A 23538-nucleotide genomic window follows, 5' to 3' on the forward strand; every position below is an offset into this window, starting at 1 on the left:
GCATTTACAACAGGCAAAGCTAATTGAGTTGTCTCAAACAGTTATTAATGTTACTCATTTGAATAACTACCTCTTCAATTGCAATAGCACAATTTGTATGTTAACCCTTTGGTTGAATTTTGTAAAAATGACTTTGCTCCAGATTGGAGATTGAAGATCCTTAATGCAGAATATACAGCATTCTAGGTGGCCATAGTTCTTGTTCAAGAGCAACTGCCATTGTTTAAAAGGATCTAGCTAGCACAAGGACTACTGCATTCTACCATTCCACATTACTATAAAATGTGATGCTGCAATTAAATAATGCAAATTATCCTCCAACAGTCTCAGGCAGATAATGATAACTCTCTAAAAGTTACACATGTCCTACTCTCAAATATTATGCAAATTACAGTTTGGTCAACAGGATGTGCCTCAGCGTAACATCATTGATTATGATCCGGTTTTCCTATGTGTCAAAGGGAGATTTGGATGGTCTGAGTAACAGGTTTCACATCACACTGCTACTTTCAGGCTACAACTAAAAAGCCTGAAGCTATGTTATCACTGTTACTGCAGTGGATTGGGCAGTAGGTGCTGCAGTCCCTAGGTGGCATTTAATATTCCATGCTAGGGCTATATTTCTGCATCATACACTGTGACCTTACAGAAAAGTGAATTGTGCTAATCAGGTTTAAGCTAGTTTTGACACCTTTAAAGAGGGACTACAGGCTCTGTACTCATGTTTAATAGGGGTAGCAGTGCACATAGCTCTAAGTACAGCAAAAATAGGGTTCAGTAGAAGGTACAAAATATTGGCTGACCAGGCAGAATAGTCTGATTTCCTAGGGATGTGTGTTGTGGGATTCGTATATGGAGAGGTTAGTCTTCAGCTTGATGCGTCAAGGGGCTCAAACTAAACCTTGCTCTTGGGGCTCAACAAAGCAGACCCATCTCTGGAGTTGTTTGTATACTTTTAAGTTGCTCATGAGCATTTTTACTGTGACTGTAAACCTGCTTCTCATACACTTTTGTTATTCCTCACTGTAGTTTTAAGTTTGTTTTTTGAGACAAAGGAAACTACAATCTTCAATTTCTTCTTACCTACAAACATTATCCGGGGAACATACTGCCCATCAGGTGACAAATTTTTGTCTGTTGTTTCATGCTGAAGGAAAATGAAAATGAAAAATTATAAACATTATTGAACTTTGATATGTTAATTACAAAAATATAAAATAAATAATTCCATATAACATTTGTCAAAGATCTATTACCGATAACACATGCAGTTATGGTATACTGTGAATGTGTGCCATTCGAAATCCTTCAGGTGAAAACATTGTTTTACCTTGTTTTACAATAAATACTTTTTTTGCAACCACAATGGGGCACTTTCACTCTGGTGTTTGAATGTATTTATATCTCAGTTCTTCTAACTGTTTTATATTCACGCTCAACAAAAGTAACAATATATTTTGAAACCTTACACACCTGATTCACAAACTTTTTATGTGTATAAGTAAAATGTACATGGTCACAAAATGAATCTGCTGGTGGAACTTACACGTCCTGATTTGTAAAATGTCAACTTGCAGTTCAGACAATATTCCAGCATAATGGATTGTTTGCTATTGCAATTATAGGGCAGGCTATTTTGAGGATGACTATGAACACTGTGACAAGCATCCACAAACCCATGAATCAGAAGACATTTGCAACATTTTGCAGCTGCTTTACCACCCTGAGAACGTGGAAACCAAAGGGCACACTACTATGTCTCTTGGGAATTAGGCTATCATGTGCCTCAAAATTCTATGATTTTAAAAGATGATTTTTTCAATCAGTAAGAATGGACCTACTATTTGCCTAGGTGTTAGCATCATTTTGTGAATCGTTTGCCTTGTATGGCTGGAGTCTGAGAAAGCTTTCTTGAAACCTTAAAATCTGCCCCTCATCATCAATGAGGGTGACTTATTTTTTTGTCTAGCAAAATATAAAAACTGTAGATTCATGTGCACTTTATGCTAGCTGTAGCCGTCTCCATGTCCTTGTATTGACTAATGGCAAATGCAACATAGGTAATGGCTTTATGGCCTTCACTTTAGCTAATGGTTTTCTCAGTTTTTGTAAAATTTTGTGGCTCTAGATTTTCTACCATATTCTCAGCTGGGTACAAAAGGGGGTGGTGATGGACGGAGCATCTGAACCAATCAAACACTCACACCCAGTCAAAAGATCTGGGTTTAATCCATCACCGTTCTTTAGCCCACTCTGCCCCCCCCAGTTCAGTCATGGCCATATGCAAATCAGTCTGACCCTGTGCCTCATAGGAACAGTCCAGCCCGAACTGCCAAGCCATGCCTTCCCTGGACCGGAAACAAGCTTCCGAAGACCGGTTTCTGGCATTACAGCAGTCTTCAGCCCGGCTTGCTTGAATCCAGTGGCAAAGTGAGCAAGGGACTCACGTCTGAGTATACCCTGCCACACTTATGGCGGCCAAAGCGGTACAAAAGGGGGTGGTGATGGACGGAGCATCTGAACCAATCAAACACTCACAGCCAGTCAAAAGATCTGGGTTTAATCCATCACTGTTCTTTAGCCCACTCTGCCACCCCAGTTCAGTCATGGCCATATGCAAATCAGTCTGACCCTGTGCCTCATGGGAACTGTCCAGCCCGAACTGCCAAGCCATGCCTTCCCTGGACCAGAAACATTTTTTCTAATTGGGTGTGGGATTTACCTAGTGTGTGTTTTTACTTTGGTAATGTTTGAAGTGCTGTGTAATACTTTACACATTGCCTCTAAGTTAAGCCTCTGTTCTGCTCTGTGTCAAGCTTCTAGAGAGTTGAGTCTGGAGCTGGCTTGTAATTTCACCTTGACAAGGATTGTGGTTGCTGCTTGAGTAGGGTTTCGCCCCCTCAACCAGTAATCCAATTTCTTACATATGGGCTCTCTATTTGCCTCTGGGCACCTGACAGCAGAAATTGCACTAGTTGTAACCAGCTGTACTGACTTGCCTAGTATCTTGATCAGTGAATTCTTAAGCAAAGAGTAGCTGATAATGCCTGACATTATATTTCAGTGAGATGGTGTGGTACAAGCACTGGAAGATTTGACTAACTAGTGATGTGTGGCACATATCAGGGTTGAATGCCTAAGTGTAGTATCGACCTAATATTACATATATCTAGAACAATGTAAGGGTAGGGAAAACAGATGGAGGAGGTATGCTATAGTCTGATCTCTTTAAACAATGTCATTATGTAAAGAATAAAACAGGTGATGTATACTGTTTCTAAGTACTGGTAAGTGTACTCAGGTTAGAAAAGAAAAATGTTGATTCATTGAGATAAAAGACCAGTCCAGCTCAAAACAGAAGTCTTGATCTCTTCCTGGGAACAGACTTTGACAAATAGTGAACCTGTATATATCATTTTTTGAGGGTCTGTGACAACTTGGTATAATTTCAGCTCTGTGGGTCCTAGTCCCAAAGGTAAATTTACACGAGTAACACTATGGGGTCGATTCCGATTCAGGAAACACCACTCCGAATAGCTGTACGGAGCATTTTTCCCGTATGAATCGTACCCTGCAGCCGGCCCGTACGTACGAGCAGGACTCCGTATGAATCGTACAAAGACCGTACAACTCCAATCTTCGTACGATTCTCCCTCGGAACCCGCTGTACGCGACATCCGTACGGTTCGAAGCAGGTTTTTCCGACCCAGCAAGTACGAATCGTGTCGGGTACGCACCGTATGATGCTTTATTTATGCCTCGAAACAGGTACGGAACGCCCCCCCGGGTACGGTGCATACACCCCATGTTCGCAGAGATATGGTGCGTACCCCTGCGATCATGGGGTGTACGCACCGTACCCCACGATCATGGGGTGTATGCACTGTACCCCATGATCGCATGGGGTACAGTGCGTACATCCCATGATCACAGGGGTACGCACTGTACCCCTGCGATCATGGGGTGTACGCACCGTACGGTGTGTATGTGATTGTGTAGTTGTCTGTACGAATCGCCCTTACCTGACGTGGACCGTACGAATCTCGTCCTCATACCCCAGTCCGAATCGTACTCGTCGGGTGGTACGGCGTGTTTCCGAATCATATGGTTCACTGAGAGGGTCCATGTCGTACGGCTTCAGCCTTGCAATTTGTACGGTTCGCGATGATTCGGACGGATTGACGGGATACGGATCGTACTACGCGATTCGGACAGACGTGTACGATTTGTACGGAGGGGGCTCCAGATACGATTCGGATGGACGCTTTTTTTCCCGAATCGGAATCGTCCCCTATATGTGTAAATTTACTTTTACTCTTTGCAGTAACACTACTACTTTTGGCTATTCACCATGTGAGATTGTAGATTACTTCAAAGTGTAGACTTACATTTCTCCACCGCCTGATTTCAAGGGGTAGAGCCCAATTTATGAATTACAAATTTAACGCTAGTAGCTTTTCACAAGTAGGGGAGGGATCTGCCTATAGTAAAGTATAGAAAAAAGTAAACATTTTAAACTTAAAAAAGTAGCACACAAATTTCGTATAACATATTTCAAATTAATTTAAATACATTTAATTACATTAAAATTATCTTTTTAAAGATTTATTTAAGAAGTTGTCGCCTAAAGTAAAATGTTTATAGTTATTTATTATGTATCACATAGTACTAGTTATGTATAGAATTATTTTCAATTCATTTAATTATTAAGTACTTAAAATTACATGTATTTTTATATTTAAAAAGTATTAAAATAGTTTATAATAAACAAATATTTATTTGTGTGTTAATATATACATATATTGACATTAAAGTAAATGTACATATATTTTAAAATTACAAAGTCAATTAATTAATTTTGATATTATTTCCTTTTGGGTTAAATTTTAAGTCCCTGTCTCCATTATTTTCTATGGGAGAGTGATGCTGTACCTATGGTTGCCCATGATTTGTGTTGGATGTACTCCAAGTCGGATCTGGAGTGCATTTACAATTGTTTTGGACCCGTTTTGGCGATATTAACTATAGAAGAACAATTTGTGAATAGCAGCAGGCTTACTCTTTTATGGACGGGTTCATGTACATCCCTAAACCCCTACTTAAAACCCTGCTTAATCCCTCATCAGCGCTCCCAAATCCCTGGCATTTAGTAGTGCTTCTCTTTTATATAGCCACTTGCCAGTCCCTCCCACATTCGGTGTCTGGGTGGAGATCTTAGCACAGAAAACCAGAAGAGTTGGAGACAGAGACCTCCGCATGCAGGCTTGTGAGTAGCACTAAAAGTACTATCAAATGCAGTTTGTTAATTGGCCTGCAAGTATCCTATTGTACCTCTGAAACCATAGACATCAGTTTCAGTCATGCAGTAAATCGGAATGAGGTGTTACTTGAAGAAAACTACAACTTGAAGGCTTCGGACATAACACCTGGAGTGTGCATACATGACTTCATCACGGGTGAGTAAAAATTGGGCTGTTTTGCTGCAATACATTTCTGCTGCTAGTAACAGTGCCAAGAGTCCCACGGTACAGTAATAGGAGGTATGAGCTTAGGTACAATGATATTGTGTGTCTTATGATCAAAGTTCAATTGTTGCTTGCTTTATAGTAATGGAAGATGCAAAGACTTGGACTCAAAGGTTTGCTCTTCAGTGTCCCAGACACGGAGATAAGGGTGTCCTTTTACTTCCTACAATGTGATAAATATCTGCAATCTCTAGCAGGCAACACAACTGTGCATGTTTTATTAACCTGTTTATTCGTGCTACGTAGAGTGTGTGGTTCATTTTGAACTAGTCTATTTCAACATTCTACTCTTTACAAAGTTCACACAAAATTGTGAATATTCCATACAAAGTTAAGTTCAGAAAATAATTTCAGTTCAAATAATGTGTGCTGTGGGTTTGCCAGAGGATTGGTGGGTGTGAAGCAACTGCATCAGTGTACTGTTAGACCTGACAGCCTTTGGGTGTCCTCCCCTCAGCCTTTTGACTACCTCTTCTACTTTTCTGCTGGCTTTAGGACTCTGTGCACTTTAACACTGCTAACCAGTGCTAAAGTGCTTGTATTCTCTCCCCTAAAAATGGTAATGTTGGCTCATTCCCAATAGGCATATTTAATTTACTAATAAGTCCATAGTTAAGTGCACTGCATGTCCCCAGTGCCTGTAAATAATATGCTACTAGTGGGCCTGCAGCATGTGCCACCCACTTCAGTAGCCCTCAGCAATGCCTCAGGCCTGAACGTGTAGATGCTCTGTATGCACTTTACACTGTCATTTCGACCTGGCAAGATAAACCTCTTGCCAGGCCCAAACTTCCCTTTTTGTACATATAAGTCACCCGTAGAGTTGACCCAGGTCAACCCACAGGGCAAGGGGCAATGTATTTAAAAGGCAGGGTGTGTTCTTTTATGCTTTACATATTCTGGGAGTGAAAACTCACAAATTTGTTTTCACTACTGCAAGACATATTTCTCCCATAGGCTAACATTGGGATTACCTTATTGCATGTTTTAAGTGTAATTCTCAAAAGTGAAGAGATGGACTTTTCAAGATTGGTGTCTCTGGAATCACAATTTAAAATCACAACTTATGGTTAAGTCGGATTTTAATTTGCAGTTTTGAAAATGTCTCTTTTAGAAGGTTGCCCTATTCTTACTTCAGCCATTTGGTGGCACCTGTCTGTCTCTGATACACATCTGGGGAGGGTGAAAGCTGGGCTTTGTGTATTCCCTTTAGGCAGCCACACATAATGGGAGCTTAGGTGTGCATTAATGTACTATCCTGGCAGGATGGCCTATAGGAGCTGGACCCAGCCTCACTTGCACCTGCAAAAGCTGTGCCCTGACCCCACACAAAGGTCACCATAATGCCCTGTAATGAGTCCGGAGTCAGGGTAGGAAGGGAGGACCTCTGTGCACTTCAAAGACCTGTCTTTGACGTCTCCCCCACTTCAATGAAAATAAGTACTGGACCTCTAAAACCACCACTACAGTACACTTCTGCACATGTGAGAACTCAGGCAGGAAGAAATACTGCTGTGCTGCCGCTGCTGTGCTGCTGAAGACTGCCACCCTGCTGGACTGCTGCTTTACTGGACTCCTGCCTTGCTGCCTGCTGTTCCCCTGCCTGGCTGAGAAGGTCTGCATCTGCATCACTTGAACCCAGAGTAACTCCAAAAGCTAGCTGGCTGGCCTCCCGATCTGAGGTCTCAGGGACATAATCAACTTCCATCTTACCTGCTTCTTCACCTGGACTCTGCCATCTGTGAGTCTGCCTTGCCAATTGGTGTCACTCCAGTTCTGGAACCTTGGAAGTGAAGCCTAAGATGCCTGCTTCAGCAAAACCCAAGCATCCTCTGTCGAACCAGCACATTGTCACCATTGTATGGTTCAGAACCGGTGAATCTTCCCTGTTGTGTGGATCAGAACCAGCACACGGCCACTGTTGCATGACCAGAACTCGTGCATCACATCACATCTGTTAAATGAATCGGCCTGATGCATCGGCATGGGAACAACCACTGCACCAAGTCACCACAGCTCCATCGACTGAATCCTTGATGATAATGCAGAATCTTGGCATCTCAACTCTCTACTATTGGCGCCAACGCATCGTCGCTGCTGCGCAGATCAGGACCATCGCATTGCCCCCTCTGCATGGATGGACACTGTTGGACTTGGCCCTTTTGGCAGGTTCATCCCTAAACTTTTTGCTTTTAAATATGACCTGGTGTTAGTTGTTTTAGGCTTCTGCGCACTTTGAGTGCGTGTGGTAAGATTGGCCTGCCCTCCCATAGGAATGCATGGGGACTATGTGTGTCCATGGTAGTTCCTGATGAGTGGGGAGTGCAGGGGCGAGTTTGGTATGTGCGAACTCGTGAGATTAAATGCTGCGTGACAGTGTGTGCAGATTTACTGTGTCTAGTGTGGAAGTGCCACTACTAGAAGTTGGCATGTCTGTGCAGTGAATGTGAATTGACTGTCTGGCTTGTGATTGGCTGCAGCTGGCTGGTGTGCCTGGCTCCAGGAGTCAGGATGGGTATCTCCGGTGGTGAATGGGGAGATCTGTATGTTGCTGGCAGGGAGGAGCTGCACCTGGGACCTGGATAGGGCTGTGCCTTCCCTCTACAATGCTGGGTCCGCCCCCTGTAGTGCGTCTGATGTCCCTAGCCTACCCTGTGAATGAAGAAGAGGAGCTGAGCAAAACAAAGTGCTCAAGTGCTCCCTAACCAGTTGCATCTGGTTTTCCCTAAACCCTGTGCTAGGGGTCAAAGGGAATTTGTGTATAAAAAGGGGCTGTGACCCTAGGTAAAAGGTTCTCTGGATCCTATCTTGAGGGGGAACTGCTGCTGCTGCTGGGCACCAGGAGGTACCGCCACTGGGGAATGCCTCCCTGCTGGAGGGCCCTGTGAGTTGGCCCCTGGGCCCAGCCTTTGCCCCCTTTGCATCCTGAGAGACTGTCTATGGACTTTGTGGGACCTTCAGCCCCAGTGCCTTGAAGGCGCTTCATTTCCAGTGCAGGAGCCCTTTTCCTGCCCAGGGAGCACGTGGGCTCTGCAGCGCTGAGCTGCCTCGTCGGATTAGTGATTTAAAGGCTTGGCAGATGCCCACCCTGCATTTTGTTGCTAGCGGGTGCCTACCCCGCTCTGTGTGCTGATTTGGTGGCGCGGGTGCCCACCCCGCAGTGCTTGCCGCCGTAGGTGTTTTGCGCACGAGCGGGTGCCCACCCCGCTGTTGTCCTCATCGAGCAGGTGCCTACCCCGCATACGTGCTCTTTAGACACCCCTAGTGGGTGCCCACCCCGCCAGAGGCTTTGTGCTATTTTAATTCCCCTAGCAGGTGCCCACCGTGCCAGGGACTTGGTTCTAAAACAGGAGCATACCCCGTATTGTGCCGCATCACCGCCGGAACCCGGAAGCAGACAGGAAACCCCACCCGTGTGCAGGCGGGCCGAAAAAGACGAAGCCGGTGAACCCGCGGAGCTCCCCTGTGTGAAGGAGAGCCTCGCGACGTCTGCCCAATGGGGCTCTGAGGCTTCCAAGATGCAGGGCTCCCGCAGCTGCGGTGCGAGCTCTGCGTGTTCGGTCGGCGGGAGGAAGCAGCTGAGGAGACAGAGCCTGCAGACGCCCAAGAAGCCCCGCTGAGCAGGGCTCCCCCAAGCAGCACACGCCCTAGGAAGCAGCGCCGGAAGAGGAGCCCCTGCCACAGGTCCCAGTGAGTGGGGCTGTGTTGTAAAACTTGAGGGGGGGGTTCGGCACACATTGTCGGTGCTCGCAGCTGCCCCGCTTGTCAGAGGGCAGCTGCTGCAGCTTGGGGCATCTCTTGGCGCCCTCAATTGAGTAGTGCCAGCGAGCACAAAGTGCCTGAGTGGCCCCGCAGTAGGAGCAGGCCGCTTCAACGTTGGGCGCAAGAGTTTTCAGGAGTCCCCCGAGTGGGACTCCCACAGTGGTGCCCGTGTTGATTACTTTAGAGGGCCTATTCACTCTTAAGTCCCAGAGTGGGACTTGGGACCCTTTGATATCTAGGGGTCCCCGAGTGAGGCTACAGTGGCACCGTGGTGCCTGGGCTCACCCTTCAGCTGCCCTGCGAACTTGCAGGCCGCTGCCACGTTTGGGGGCACAATTGGTTTCTGCTAGAGTCCCAGAGAGCGGCTCAAGGGGCACAGTGGTGCCCATGATCATTCCTACAGCTGCCCAGCAAGTAGTGGGCCGCTGCCACGTTAAGGCCCAGACTCTTGCGTTGTTGCATTTTCACTGCGTGCGCAGCCAGCCCGGACATTCTGGACATCGTGGCTTTGAGCACCTGTGGAAGGCTAGTTGGCGTGGGGACAATTTACCTGTGTTGTCCCCCCGCCTGTGGCGTACTGTGTCTATGCCTAATGTGATTCTTGCGCAAGGTGATTGGTGATTTGTATTTATGATGACAATTGCCTAATGTGATTTATGCGTAATGTGCAATGCCTTTATGCCTATACCTCTAAATGTGTTTTTATGATTAGGAGGTTGTTTTGACTAGTATAGTTTATGCTAGTGAGTTTATGTTTCCCTGTGTGATCTATGCCTAAAGTGATTAGAATTGCATAGTGTGTACCTACCTTGTACCAGTGGTTACTGGTTGTATTCTACAATTATTCTATGTTCAAGAAGTGCTATTTCTACTAAGTGCTTCTATATGTTGTAACTTTTATGGTTTGTTTTCTTTTATGAATCTGAAGTTTATTTGATTTGATTTAGTGCTGTGGTGCTTTTTGACCAAAAGACCATAAACCCCTTAAATTTGGATGCAATTTACAATTAAAGAAAAGAGATTTCACAGTCCATTATTTTAACATTTTAGCATATTCACAAGTAACCTCAAAATCCCTCTTATACAGTGTTGTAGACCTCATCCCTGTTTTCCCTCTTAGTCTAGTCTATTGATAACATAGACTGGCGGAAGTGCGGCAGCTATATTAGGATCAGAATTCTTATCCGCCCAAGTTTTAGTGAGAACGGAGATAGCAGAGGCATGTGAATCCAGAGACTCAAACATCTCATGTCTATGCTTGATTGCCAACTGGGTGCTCAGTAATATACAATTCAACTGCAAGTCGAAGAAGGCCCGATGGTATGTCTGAACGACTAGGAACTGCTCATGTTGGTTCTAACTGGCACGCATAATGGCAGACAGCACAAACATAAGTGTGCTGCATTAAATCCAGTTTACAGTTTTTGCATCTTACATGCTTACCTACATATTTTAATTGTAGGAGAGAGTATCTAGGATAAGACAAAAATGTGTTCAGGGTCCTGGCAATCATAGGCATGGACAAGCACAGACAGGCTTGCCTTTCGTGCTCCTTTGGTGAGCCAGTGGTGTGCAACAGCGCTAACTTCAGAGAATATAGCCAATTGCTGTTAAGCAGCTAGACTGCCAACTGCCAAATTGGCATCAGCCCAAAAGTGTAAAAGAAGGACTTCGGCTTTCTCCTCTCAAACGCCAGAGCCGCGGCAGACTAGAAAACGAAAGAAGCTGCACAATTAAAAGTAATGCCCATCTGAGAGACTCCTTCAAATGAGAGGCCTCTTCCCAAGTAAGCAATTTAAAACCTTCTTAAAAATGTGCTCACTGAAATGTAATTTGCCTGCAATATCCGACCTAATTGTGCATCAAGGATTATTCAAAACATGAAAAAAAGTTCAAAATGGTTGTAGTACTCCTTACCATGAGATTTAGCATGATAAAGTTATTTTTAGCCAATTCTTGTGCCTCTTCGCTTTCTGCAAAAACCTTTTTCAGTGCTGGAAAATGGAGAATAATGTAATTAATATTAAAAAGAACATTCATCTTGATTCTAGCACAGACATTTTTCAATTGTTAAAATCAACTTGAAAATAATTTCAACTGACTTATCTCCGAATTCTTAATACACTAATGCTACTGGTGCTTCCAGGCTACAGGTCCACAACTAAGCAGAATGCGTCTAGCAGAGGATGATGTCCAGAGCTGTGTATCGCTTCACAACCCTGGGTTAGTTTCACAAGAAATCTACCTATATCTATGTTGTATACTGTATCTTCTCTAGTGGTAGGCAGAACTGAGGGGCATATTACCAAACAATAGCCATAATTATCGCTATTGCTTGGTTAGAGACAAAATTTACCGCTGAGCTGTCGCGATTTTTATCGCAAATAAACCTTGGTATTACCAAGGTTTATCGCAAAGGCGATAAAAATCGGCCGCAATGCATGAATATCGCTGAAAAGTCAGCGATATTCATGCATTACCGAGCTAATGCTCTTAGCCATGTTATCCACCTCCCATTGGATAACATGGCTAAGAACTGCTCAGGGCAGGTTTTTTGCTTTTGGAGATATTCGCGCTTAGCGCGAATATCTCCATAAGTTGGTAATAGGAGATAGCGATGTTAGCGACTGTTTCCAGTCGCTAACATCTTGGCACGCCCACTTTGCATGTCATTAGTAATAAATATCACTGACATGCTAAGTGGGGCCCAAGATGGTCGCTATCTCCTACTAGATGTCGCTAACTGGTGTTAGCGACAGCTAGGTAATAGGGAGATAATTTTATCTCCGCTTTCTTGGCTTTTAAAGCCAAAAAAGCGGAGAGAAACCCCCTTGATAATATGCCCCTGAGTTTTACAAAATTTCCCGGAATTAAATACAAACTCTGCGGTATTCAGCAGAGTTCCTCCCACCCCTATGTAGTGCACATTTCCTACTGATGCCCACATACCCAAGTAGAGCGGTGATAGAAAGAGCACTTTCATTACTTGTTAAATAGAACACCGTATACCACTGCTCCGAGTCACCATTCGTGGCTCGCTGCTACTTTCTCTGCTGGAGCGTCTTTATTTTTGTAGGTTGAGCTACATTTACATCCAAAACCATAATATGCTACTTTTGTAGAAGGAGTAAGCAGTGAATAGGGTCGTTTGTGCACTCAAGGTAGGGAGTAGGGCTAATTCTGAACAGATGACTGGAACTAAGGCAGGGTGGGGGCATGCCCTGGGAGCCTTTTAAATGTGCATTGTCAATTTGTAGCACAACCGGTTAAAGAGGGAGGGGGAGCTGCTGCTACGTTTGTTAATGCAGATCCAGGGTTTTGTCACTCACTTACTGAGGAGGTGAAGGGGGCGGGTATGCATGCAAAAATAATCTGAGCAGGAGATGAGAAAGATTCACCCCTATGAGGTTGCCTGCAGAGGCCCGATATTCCATCGGCGGCAGGATTCTCATTTTGCACACACAAGCCACTCTGAATGATGCGCATGCATCCCAAAGTCATGGGCACACTACAGCCATCAAAGTGCTGTCCAGTGGATAAGTCCATATGCACCCCGAAGATGTTTGTACACAATGTCCACAAAGTGGTCTAAACTGGCATCAGCGCATAGCCAGCTGTAGATATGAACTTACATCCCTATAGCGTGTGTACTGTGCAGAGAATGTAAACAGAAGACATCAATATATGCCCCCATTATAAGTACATCAGCCCTTTGAAAGTATGTCCGAGCATGCCACTAAAGTGGACAGACTATCCATAAATACAGAGAGACAATCTGCTGACAGGTAGCGGTGACTCTGTGGTGTCGGCTCCCTGTGATGCAGCCCTCTAGCCTGTCGCCACCCGACAACCCGGCTCACACACACTGTGGTGGCAGAAACAGCACGGGCAGGAAAACGATGGAGCTGCTGCCATAACACTTGCTGCCAGTGCCGGACGTGGCTCACAGGGCGGAGGCCAGGAATAGACTGCAGAAGTATGAACAGCACCGGCTGCGGTAGTAGTCTGTTTGTATTGTGAGTTGAGCCGGCTCTCAGCCCAGCTTCCTGGGTCTCAGGGACCAGCGACTGACCATGCCCTCTACCCTCCAACTGCCAAATCCTTGCCAACCCTGTGCCTTTGGGCTGTTCTCTAGCTGCAGCCCCTCCCTACCATACCTTAGCAGCCAAGTGTTTCCATTTAAAAAGTTTTAGAATGGTGGTCTCAGAGCAGGAACTGAGGTAGCCAATAGCGGGTGAGGAAGATGAGCCACAGACCTTAATTGCATCTAGGCTGTATATTTTGGCTGCGAGTGCTACTTAGGTGGGTGGCAAACTCCGCCACTTGGTAGGTGGCAGTGGCCGAACTCCACGCTCCAAGCGGAGCCCAGAGTGGCAAAACTATGCAGCTTCCTTCCATCACTTCTAATTTTGCATAGTACACTGAACTTTCCACTAGCAGATATAGATCATAGGCACAGGCCAAGCTGAGCTCTTGGAGCATGGATTGTGTTTGTGATTTGGATATGGACGAGATGGCAAAAGATTGGAATGCAGTGAGTGCTGTTGAAAACTGGCCATCACATATTTCCTTTAACGGTGTTTCACACAAATATTGTGTTTTGGGGTTAACAAAAATATGTTGATTGTTTTACCACTTGGTATTTCTGAAGGTAAGACACTAAAATTCTACAATTAACACTTTGTAATGAAATATCTCCCTCACTCATCCAGTACATGGTCAGAATATTGTATTTCTACTACCAGAAATATCTACTGTTGGTCAATAGATCCTCTCTTATTCTTGGTGTGCACTCCAGCCAGAGTATTATAGCTTCTTGGCAGAAATAGCTCCACAAGCAGGCAGCCAGTGCATCAGGCAGTAGTCAAGGTCTCAGCTGTCCATGGGAATATGCAAATAAATTACCACACCAGTTCTGGTAGGTATATGTGTCAAGGAGGTACTCTTATTAAATGTAGAGATGGTCTTTGCATCTTTTCAATACAAGGAGTCAGGAAATGTCTTTTTCCTCAAATGCTCGATAGTGAGTATGGCATTTTAATAGGAGAAATCTTAAACATATTGGTTTATATACCAAGCCATTCAGTCCCAAAGCTTAGTCAATAAATTGGTGGTCTGGTGATTCCTCTCTAACAACATGGTGAAAAGTCCAGATATTAGATACTCCCTATGAATAAAGTCTTACAATTCCAAGAAGGCAGAGATGTCTGCTTGCCATCTACAGTTCCCCTCCTTTGCATCTCCTCCCCACATTTTAAATGGACATGTCACTGATGGGTCATAGCATCTGCGATTGTTCTCATCCCCATGGATATAGGCCAGATTCTTCTAGGATGCTTGAGTATACGATAGCCCTGGCATTTCAATCAGACCATGACCCCCCTTGGTAACACGATCAGAACACGTGGACTCAACATCATCTCCTGTGCCAATGACACCTAGCTCCTCCTCTCACTGTCAGAAAACCCCTCCACCACCAGAGCCAACTTCCACAGACGTATGATGAACACAGCTGACTGGATGAAGGACTGGATGAATCTCAACACAGACAAGATGGAAGTTCTCATTATTGGGAACAACACCTCCACCCATCACCTGCTAAGACAGACCACACCGGAACCTCAGCCTCATCTTGGACATCAAGCTATCTATGAAGAAACAGGTGAATGCAGTCTCATCCGCCTGCTTCCACACACACAACTCATTCTCTGCAAATATCTTCACCAGCAGGGAAGTCAAGCAGGCCCTCGTCACCGTAACCCTAGACTACAGATCACACTCTACGCAAGAATCACTGCAGCCTCCTGAAGAGACTACAGAGAAGACAAAACTCAGCAGCAAGACTCATACTCAACCTCCCCAGACGGACCCACATCACACCCCACCTCAAGATGCTACACTAACTCCAGATCCCGAAAAGATGTTGCCCCCCCCATGCAAAGGTTTGCACAATGAAGGACTAGCATACATTAGCAAATACATGCACCCACCAACCGACCAGACACCTACGATCCACCTCCTTCCTAGCAGACATGCCCTGGATCCACCTAGCAACAGCGGAGGAGGCCCCTTCTCACACCTAGCAGCCAAAGCTTGGAACAATGTACCCCTGCACCTCAGGACCATGTCATCAATCAGATAATTCCAGAGATGACTCAAAACCTGGTTGTTCGAATGAGCAGATCACCATGAAGCAGTTAGCAACTCCAGAGCCTTGAGACCCTTACAGGTGATTTTCTGCAATATATCAATTCTTGATTCAATGAGCAAGCTGACCTGCCTTGCCAGGATGGATCAGGTATGATCTGTGCATTGTGCACCTGTAGACTGTTGTAGACTGATTTGCAAAAGCCTTTACCTAGAAATATGACCTCTCTAACTGCACCCTACCAAGGGAGTCTTGGTTGAAGTGGGCTATAAAGTCATAATTGGAAAGCTCCAGGCCCCCACTGAAGCCTATCCATCATAAAATACCACTGGTTGTTCCTAAGTTTATACTACTGGTAGGGTGCTAAAAATACTGAAAACAGAGCTCAATGTATTTAGCCAATTTTTTATTGCTATACCGTATTTTATAATCAAGTGTACAACATATCTAGTAATGTTTTCTGATTAAAGAACTCCCTCTTTTTTCTAGCGTGCAAATTATATCATTCTGGTTTCCATACAACAGATCAAGTTAAAAAAATGAAAGCACTCCTTTTAGAGAACACAACTGAGCACCGGTCTAGGTTTTGATCCCCAGATGTGCCCTTTGCTGGTTAATAATAGACACTATCGAAGAAAAATAGCAGCCTGTTAATAAAAGTGTACTCAAAAACATAATATTTGACTTATGTAGCACAGAATAATAAATAGCTAAAAATACCTTGGCAGTACTGACAATCTTCCAAGTGGTGGATTACCATCAATGGTTTGTTGCTGGAAAGAAAATTATGTATTATAATAATAAAAATGATGATAATAATAATAATAATAATAATAATAATAATAATAATAAATTGTGTTACAATAAAGCAAATATCTGTAGTTACCTAGTGATAAACAGGACCTGAGTAGGATCATAAAGTAACAAAAAAACCTTGATCCCTTTACAAATTTCTGCACTTTAACATTTCAAAAGACCACATTTTGGTAAATAAAAATGTATATGATCCACCATCAGCAGTGCACAGGACAGCAAACAAGTTGAAAATAATTTTAAGGAAAGGAGTCTGGATGGGCAAGAAGATCATAGGTGGGAGTTGGAAAGAAGCGAAGAGAGGGATATAGTACAGAGAGGAGCAGGCAGAGAAAATAGTTACTCTTTTGCTCTTAAAGAAAGGTCTGTCATCAGCACTGAAAGGCTATCTCATCCATTCAAAACTCTGTGAGACCACAATGCACAAACACAAGAATAGGGATTAAAACCTTTAAATTAGCAGCAGGAAAGTGAGATAGAGAGAAAAATGTCTAATCATGTGAAAGGCACTGCTCGAAAGCCCACACTTAGTATATGTTATATACTGGAAATAATATATCTGCCTCCAAAGCTGTCTGTAGCCGTGACCTAAAAAGCAGGTAGGGGACCAGTGTCGGACTGACTTAAAGGGCAATCAGGCATTGCCCGAAGGGCTGGTCAGACACTGTTCGAGACCTGTTTTGTGGTCAGCTGGGTTGGTTTTTGCTGTTGATTTCCCTGCTTTTTTAAACAATCATTGCCTGCATCAAGCAGAAATCGATGCACATCTTCCATACCTTACAAACCACTTATGCAGCATGTCTTTACAAGTTCAAAACTGCCCCAATTCCCATATATGGGCCCCTTTTTAGTTATCTAATCTACTAATGTGTGACACTTTTATTCTGGTGCCATGTGCTTTTTTCTGTTCCATGTCTGACTCTTCATGGGACTATTTCCTGTCCAAGGTACATGATTGTAGACTTACAATGAACTTTTCCCTCAAGGTCTATCCTGGTAAGGGTTCATCTTTTTAACCTCTTCGACGCTCATGACGGAACGGTTCCGTCATGAGCGTCGGTTGAGCTGTGCTCATGACGAAACCGTTCCGTCATGAGCCCATAGGCTCATTAGAACCTTCAGCACAGCGCGAAAATTCGCGCCGCGCTGAAGGGGTTAAAAAAAAGGAGTTACAATGTTTTATTGCCAGCATTCTTTATTGTATCCTGTCTAACCTAGGCCCTTGTATTTAAAAATGCCTTTCAACCTTGACATTTTGTTCCTCATTTCTCAATTGAGCCACTGCTTCTCTTGCCTTATCATGGATAAGAGCATTTCTGTATACTACTGCCAGGGGAACTCTGACAATACAAATAATCTGCCAGTAGAAAGCAAGGTGGAGGAGATACTTATGGAATCAAATTCTGGCATGGTGTAAGGGTGTGCACCCTGAATGTAGACACCACAATATTGATGGCACATAATATTGCAGTAAAGAATATCATAAATTAAAAATATCGAGAGGTAAATTAGTCTAGATTTCTAAGATGTCATCAATGATGTCACTGACCAAGTCATGAGGTCATAAGCAGTGGATTCTGGGGGGTAAGTTATAGTTAGCTCAGGTAACTACAACTGATGAATTTCAATAGCTTCATACAAATGAAATCTGAGCCTTACTATAATGTCCCTTTTTCAGTGAATTACTAATATTTTAAAATATTTTTAAAGTGAATTTCTATGTTTTTTTCACTACTCAGTACATTTTTAGAGTGCTGGAGAAAGGGGACGGGCCTCCGAACAGCTCTCAGCAATCCTGCTAAATGGGACTTACTGTTGGTAACAGTCGGACTTCTTGCCCCCCAACGACCCTCAGCAGTCATGGGGAAATTATTCCCTAACAGGTAGTCCGCAAAGAGGCGCATTTGCAGAGGGTCGGACTCCCAAAGACTCTCAGCATTCAAGGGGACTTCATTCCCCAACCAGTACTGTACCAGGAGGCGCATTTGCAGAGTGGTGGAGAAAGGGGGAGGGGCCTTGGATGAGCTCTCATCAATCATACTGTGTGGGACTTACTGGAGGTAACGGGAGGGGTTTTTGACCCCCAAGGGCCCTGAAATTACAAGTGTACTTCATCCCCCAACTAGTAGCGCACCAGTAGACGTATTTGCAGAGTGGTGGAGAGAAGGGTTGGAATCTCCGACGACCTCTCAGCAATCCCGCTATGTGGGACTTACTGGAGGTAACAGGAGGGGTTCTTGGCCCCCAAGGGCCCTCAATATGCAAGTGGACTTCATCCCTCAACCAGTAGTGGACCAGGAGACGTGCTTGCCAAATGGTGGAGAAAGGGGGCGGGATCTCCAATGACCTCTCAGCAATCCCACTTTGTGGGATTTACAGGAGGTAACAGGAGGAGTTGTTGGCCTCCAAGCACCCACACTAGCCAAGGCGACATTATCCCCCAACAAGTTATGCGCCAGGAGACCCCTTTTGCAGCAGGATTGAGAAAGGGGTCGGGGCCTCCTGCAACTTCCCCCAGGTTGTTTAAAAAAAAAAATGATTAGGGTTGGTTCCACTTGGGCTCTAGGGACCCCATTGCAGGGGCCCAGCCTTTTTGTAATGGGGAAGGGGGCCATGCAACCCCCACCCTGGGCAGATTTAGATTTCATCCCCAGGGACCCCATCTCCTGGGGCTCTGCCTTTCAAAATAAAATTGTAATAGGGGACGGGTGCCATGTGAGCTTCCCTCTCCGGGCTGATTTCGGCCCAGGCTACCCCATCCCCTGGGGCCCAGCCTTTACAAAAATTATATGTCAAGTAGGTGAGGGATGCGTGTGGCCCCCCTCTCTGGGCCAATTTAAATCCCGGGAACACCATCCCCTGATGTCTGGCCATTCACAAATGGGGACGGGGGATGTACACCCTGGCCGATTTCAGCCCCAGGGACCCCATCCCTTAGTGCCTGGCCATTATCCTTCACTGGGACAGCAGGAGGCCTGAAGGCCCCCACAGTCCCGCTTCCCTTCTCTGCGGGAGATGACATTGCTTTCAGACACAGGGAGCTGCTAAAGATGCAGCTAGCTCTGTCTGAAAGCAATTCGCCTGTTTCCCTGCTTGACCGATAGTGAGCAGAGAAATAGACGCATGGTCAGCGACTGGCTGCCGCCCCCCCCCCCCCCAATCCGGCACCCAACACCCAGAAACGTGGACATGAGACTTCTTTACTTTTTGGAAGGCGGGGGCTAGTCCCCCGGCCGTATTTATTAAGATATAAAATTAAAAAAAGGTTTTAATTGCATGGTCAACAATTATACAAAAATCAGCAGGACATTAGATACAAATATCGTCAACAAGTTTGAGAGGCTAACCTTAACAAAACTCTAATACATGTTGTTTCCTAACCGAATCTAACATCCTCATCTTGATTTCTGTACATTTCTGGCCATATGGCAAGGTCACTACCGGTGTCAGGTCCTACAAGCTGCGCCTCACCTAGAGCCGTGCGCATGCGCAGTCGTGCCCCGGGAATTGCCCGGTCTACGCCGTGAACTCCATTTACCCACTAAAGGAGGGCCCTTACTCTGCGCCATCCGGTGACGTCATGAGTATACGCGCGTGGGGTGGCTACCAGCCTACGGAAAGCGTGACTACTCCGACCCGCGCTCCTTTGAAGCATCAATTACCTTGCCCCTGGTTTCAAATGCTCAGCTTCCAACATTTTCTGTGGCTTGGCGGGAGTGGTTAAAGATCTCAAAAAGCAGGCAACTACATCGGTCAAACTGCTTCTAGTTATTTTAACATGAATATGTAAGTTTTAATTGCCTTTTCCTGAATGGAAAGTGCGTGCGTTGTATAACTTCAACCTAATGACAATGTACGGGATTCTGTGAAGGCAAAAGCTGCAGCACATCTGCAATTTTGTAACACAGATGCAATAGAATTTTGTTTTCACTTTAAAATCTGAACATTTGTAGTTTTTTTCTATTATCACAAAAATATGTAAAGTAAACATGAGCCAATATTTGTTCTTGGGCAAGATTGAGAAAGGCCATTTGCACTCCTAAACTGAACTTGAGTGCAGAACCTGTTTTACATTTGAATGGAAATTCACGTTTGAAATTCACAAATGTGAAAGTGCACCTACAAAAGGATTTACTCATGCACAATGGCATCCCAGTATGGAGAAGTATTTTGCATGATTAAATCTTCACTCAGGTTTGGGGAGCAGGAATTGCAGGGCGGTGATTAGCCAATAGTTTAGGGACTCACACACACTCTTTGATTTGTGGGTAGTTGTAAACATCTCCATGGCCCATTCATTTCCAGCTAATAGAAATGCAATACTGTCGATCTTGCACTTCCAATTTGGTGAGGGGTGTAGAAGAAGAGTTGTACCCACTTTACAAATGTTAACAAATTGGATTTGTTTTTCCAAAAGTATAATTGTACAATTCCAAAAGTACAATTGCAAAAGCAGATATGCACGTGCAGATGCACACTATGCACAATAAGTAGTGTGGAAGGGAGTGTGCATGTACGTAATGAGGATAACACAATACAAATCTTGTGAACCTGCAACGTATGACAATGTACAGAAGAACTCTTGATATGTAAATCAGCACCATTGTAGAGAGAAATCGTGCAATTGAGGATTCACAAATGTTTAAAGGATCGGTTCCTCTATAATAAAGTTTGAGGAGAACAAAGGTTTTCTTGAGGTCCTAATCAACCATGGCACAACTAGTTGACTTTATGTGATTCACAAACGTTTAAACGTGTTCTGATATATCATTTCACAGTTTTCATTTAAAATTCCTACAATAACAAACCCACAATCCACTACATTCAACGTTCGATGCAATAAAAAAGTTCAATGCATTATTGCTATATATTTCATTGCCACCTCCAAATGCTGCTGGCATATGTGTTAAAGAATACAGTGCTGTTCTCTGTCGTGAATTGTTTTTACCCAGTAAAACTAAATTGGAAGGTAAAGCCCAGCAAAACTATTATTTCTGCCTGTTATGGTGCACACCTCATAGTTTAGCTCTGTAGTATAAATGGGCAAGATTGTATTTCTTGTAATCCTGGAACTTTCATATTGTTTTAGTGCATCATTTTTATGATATCTTTGACCTATTTTTTTTTGTTTTGAGATATTTGCACAAGCGTTAACTTAATCCCACTCAACTTCTCTCCAATCCAAAGTGTTGATAATGACAACAGTCCACACATGAAATAGTGGCTACATTTGTCAACTTTTCGAATATACCTCAACTCCATTTGACTTCCCGACAGTTGGTCAAAGATTCACAGGCAATTATATGGTTGTAAACTGCAACAGCTAGACCGTTTGTATAACACAGGGTGATGTGGTAGAACCTCTGTCGAATGTCACACAGTCCTGAACATTTTCTTTTGTATTACATGGATCTGAACTTACATTTCCACACATTCTTTCCACAGCTCTCTGTTCTCAATAACAATAGAAATGACCCTGCTGCTCTTGTTGTTTTACACATTCTATCAAAAGAACAATATTAAGTAATTACATAATTTACCTCTGTTTTGCTTGATAGAGGCCTTCTTCATATGTCTGCACCCACGTAATGTCGTCACCCCAGCCTGAAATAAAAACAGTTACATGAGTAATACACAAATTACGCAATGCTGTTGGTTCTGAATGACATAGCAACTACTTCATTTTCATCGCAATATATCTTGGTTTTAATATTGACGAAATTAAATTTACGTTTCTTTGAACAACCTTTTTCTTCACTCAAGTTCATTTAGATCCTATTTTGGGACTTCTCACAAATTAATTGTTTTCTTACAGTCTTATATAATATATTTTAGTCTCCCCAGCCTCCCTATAATTATTACATACTCATATTTACGTACAAATAAAGAGAGGGGCCGGTCATCAACCATGGGTTGCTTGGCTTGTCCCCCAGTTTTCGAAACAGCCCTCAGTGCATCATACCTAGAGTGGACGATTGGTTTGAACCCTCCAGACATTGGCCTTGCCCCCAATGACATTCAAATTTGTGTCAAACCACAGTACAACCATTTAGTGACTAAGGGCCAGATGTGGGAAGCCTAATACCGGTTGGTAACGGCCGAAATTACCGAATTCCGGCCGCTACCGACCAGTATTAGGCTATTGAGATGTAGGTGGCTACATTTCAGATTCGGTAATTTACCGAATCGGTAATTTAAGGAATCGGTAAATTACCGATTCCATAAAATACCGAATCAGTAAATTACCGAATCTGAAATGTAGGGAGCACTCAAATGAGTGCATTGCATGGTTAAAGATTCCGTATTTACCACCAAATAAAAGTTGGTGGTAAATATCGAAAACCTTTGAAAAAGCTAATTTGTGCCTTTTTCAAAAGTGCCATGTGGCAGACATACATGCCCTTAGGGCATGTATTTGTGCCACATGTGCACCCATGCACTATTCAGGGGTGCAACAGGGTGTCAATGTGACACCCTGCCACCCTTGAATGTGTTCCCCCGTTACCAATACAGTAAATACCGAATCGGTAATTACCGAATATTACCGATTCAGTAAACTTTACCGAAAACTTACCCACATACCATTTACCAATTCTAAAATAGCGAATCGGTAAAATTCGGAATTTTAGAATCGGTAAATGGAACTTACCCACATCTGGCCCTGAGTGTCACACAGTGTGAGAAAAGCATTTTGCCTCATTAGTGTCAGTATCTACAACAATAAGTATCAAACAACAAGAGACAGCATTACAGCTCCACACATATGGAGGGGAACTGCACAGTTAAACCTATTTACAGCAGAAACAGTAACTCAATTCCTATATCAATCAATGGTGTTAAGGCCAAGGTAAACGTGTGGCCCAGAGCTCAGCATTTCAGCATTCTATAAATTAACTTTGGTCTGACGATGTGGGTCCTCTCTGCATTTGTAAGTGTAATATTAACAACGAGCTTATTATCTTTCACTGTCTCAGAAAGGAGATGCTCTTGCATCAAGCCTATATGGTTGTTTACTTTCAGTTTTATATAGTGTAAACTTGTAGTGCTTTACAGAATATGGACAGCAATATTTACAGACAATACACAAGGCAAATTTTAAAAACAATGGGCATACATGGAAAAAATATGTAAACGATGGTGGAGTAGACGGGTGATATTGTTTGGAGGTAGTGACAATAGCTGATCCTGGTAGGAGTGCTACCAGACGGTGATGTGTGACGGGGCAGGGGCAGGGGCAGGGTGGGGGGTAGTAAACACCGGAATATGGATGAATGCAGGTTAGTTGATAAT

General features: G+C 43.9%; 1 protein-coding gene across 1 annotated transcript in view; it reads right to left on the minus strand.

Annotated features, from left to right (window-relative positions):
* Positions 1 to 23538, minus strand: part of AGR3 (anterior gradient 3, protein disulphide isomerase family member) — a 59784-nt gene that overhangs the window by 9598 nt on the left and 26648 nt on the right. The window contains exons 3-6 of the mRNA XM_078663778.1: positions 21789 to 21852; positions 16156 to 16208; positions 11205 to 11281; positions 1084 to 1147 (exon numbers count right to left, since the gene is read on the minus strand). Coding sequence (XP_078519904.1) covers positions 1084 to 1147; positions 11205 to 11281; positions 16156 to 16208; positions 21789 to 21852 — 258 coding nt within the window. The remainder of the gene's footprint in view (positions 1 to 1083; positions 1148 to 11204; positions 11282 to 16155; positions 16209 to 21788; positions 21853 to 23538) is intronic.

Source organism: Lissotriton helveticus, chromosome 10, assembly GCF_964261635.1.
Source record: "Lissotriton helveticus chromosome 10, aLisHel1.1, whole genome shotgun sequence".
NCBI lineage: Eukaryota > Metazoa > Chordata > Amphibia > Caudata > Salamandridae > Lissotriton > Lissotriton helveticus.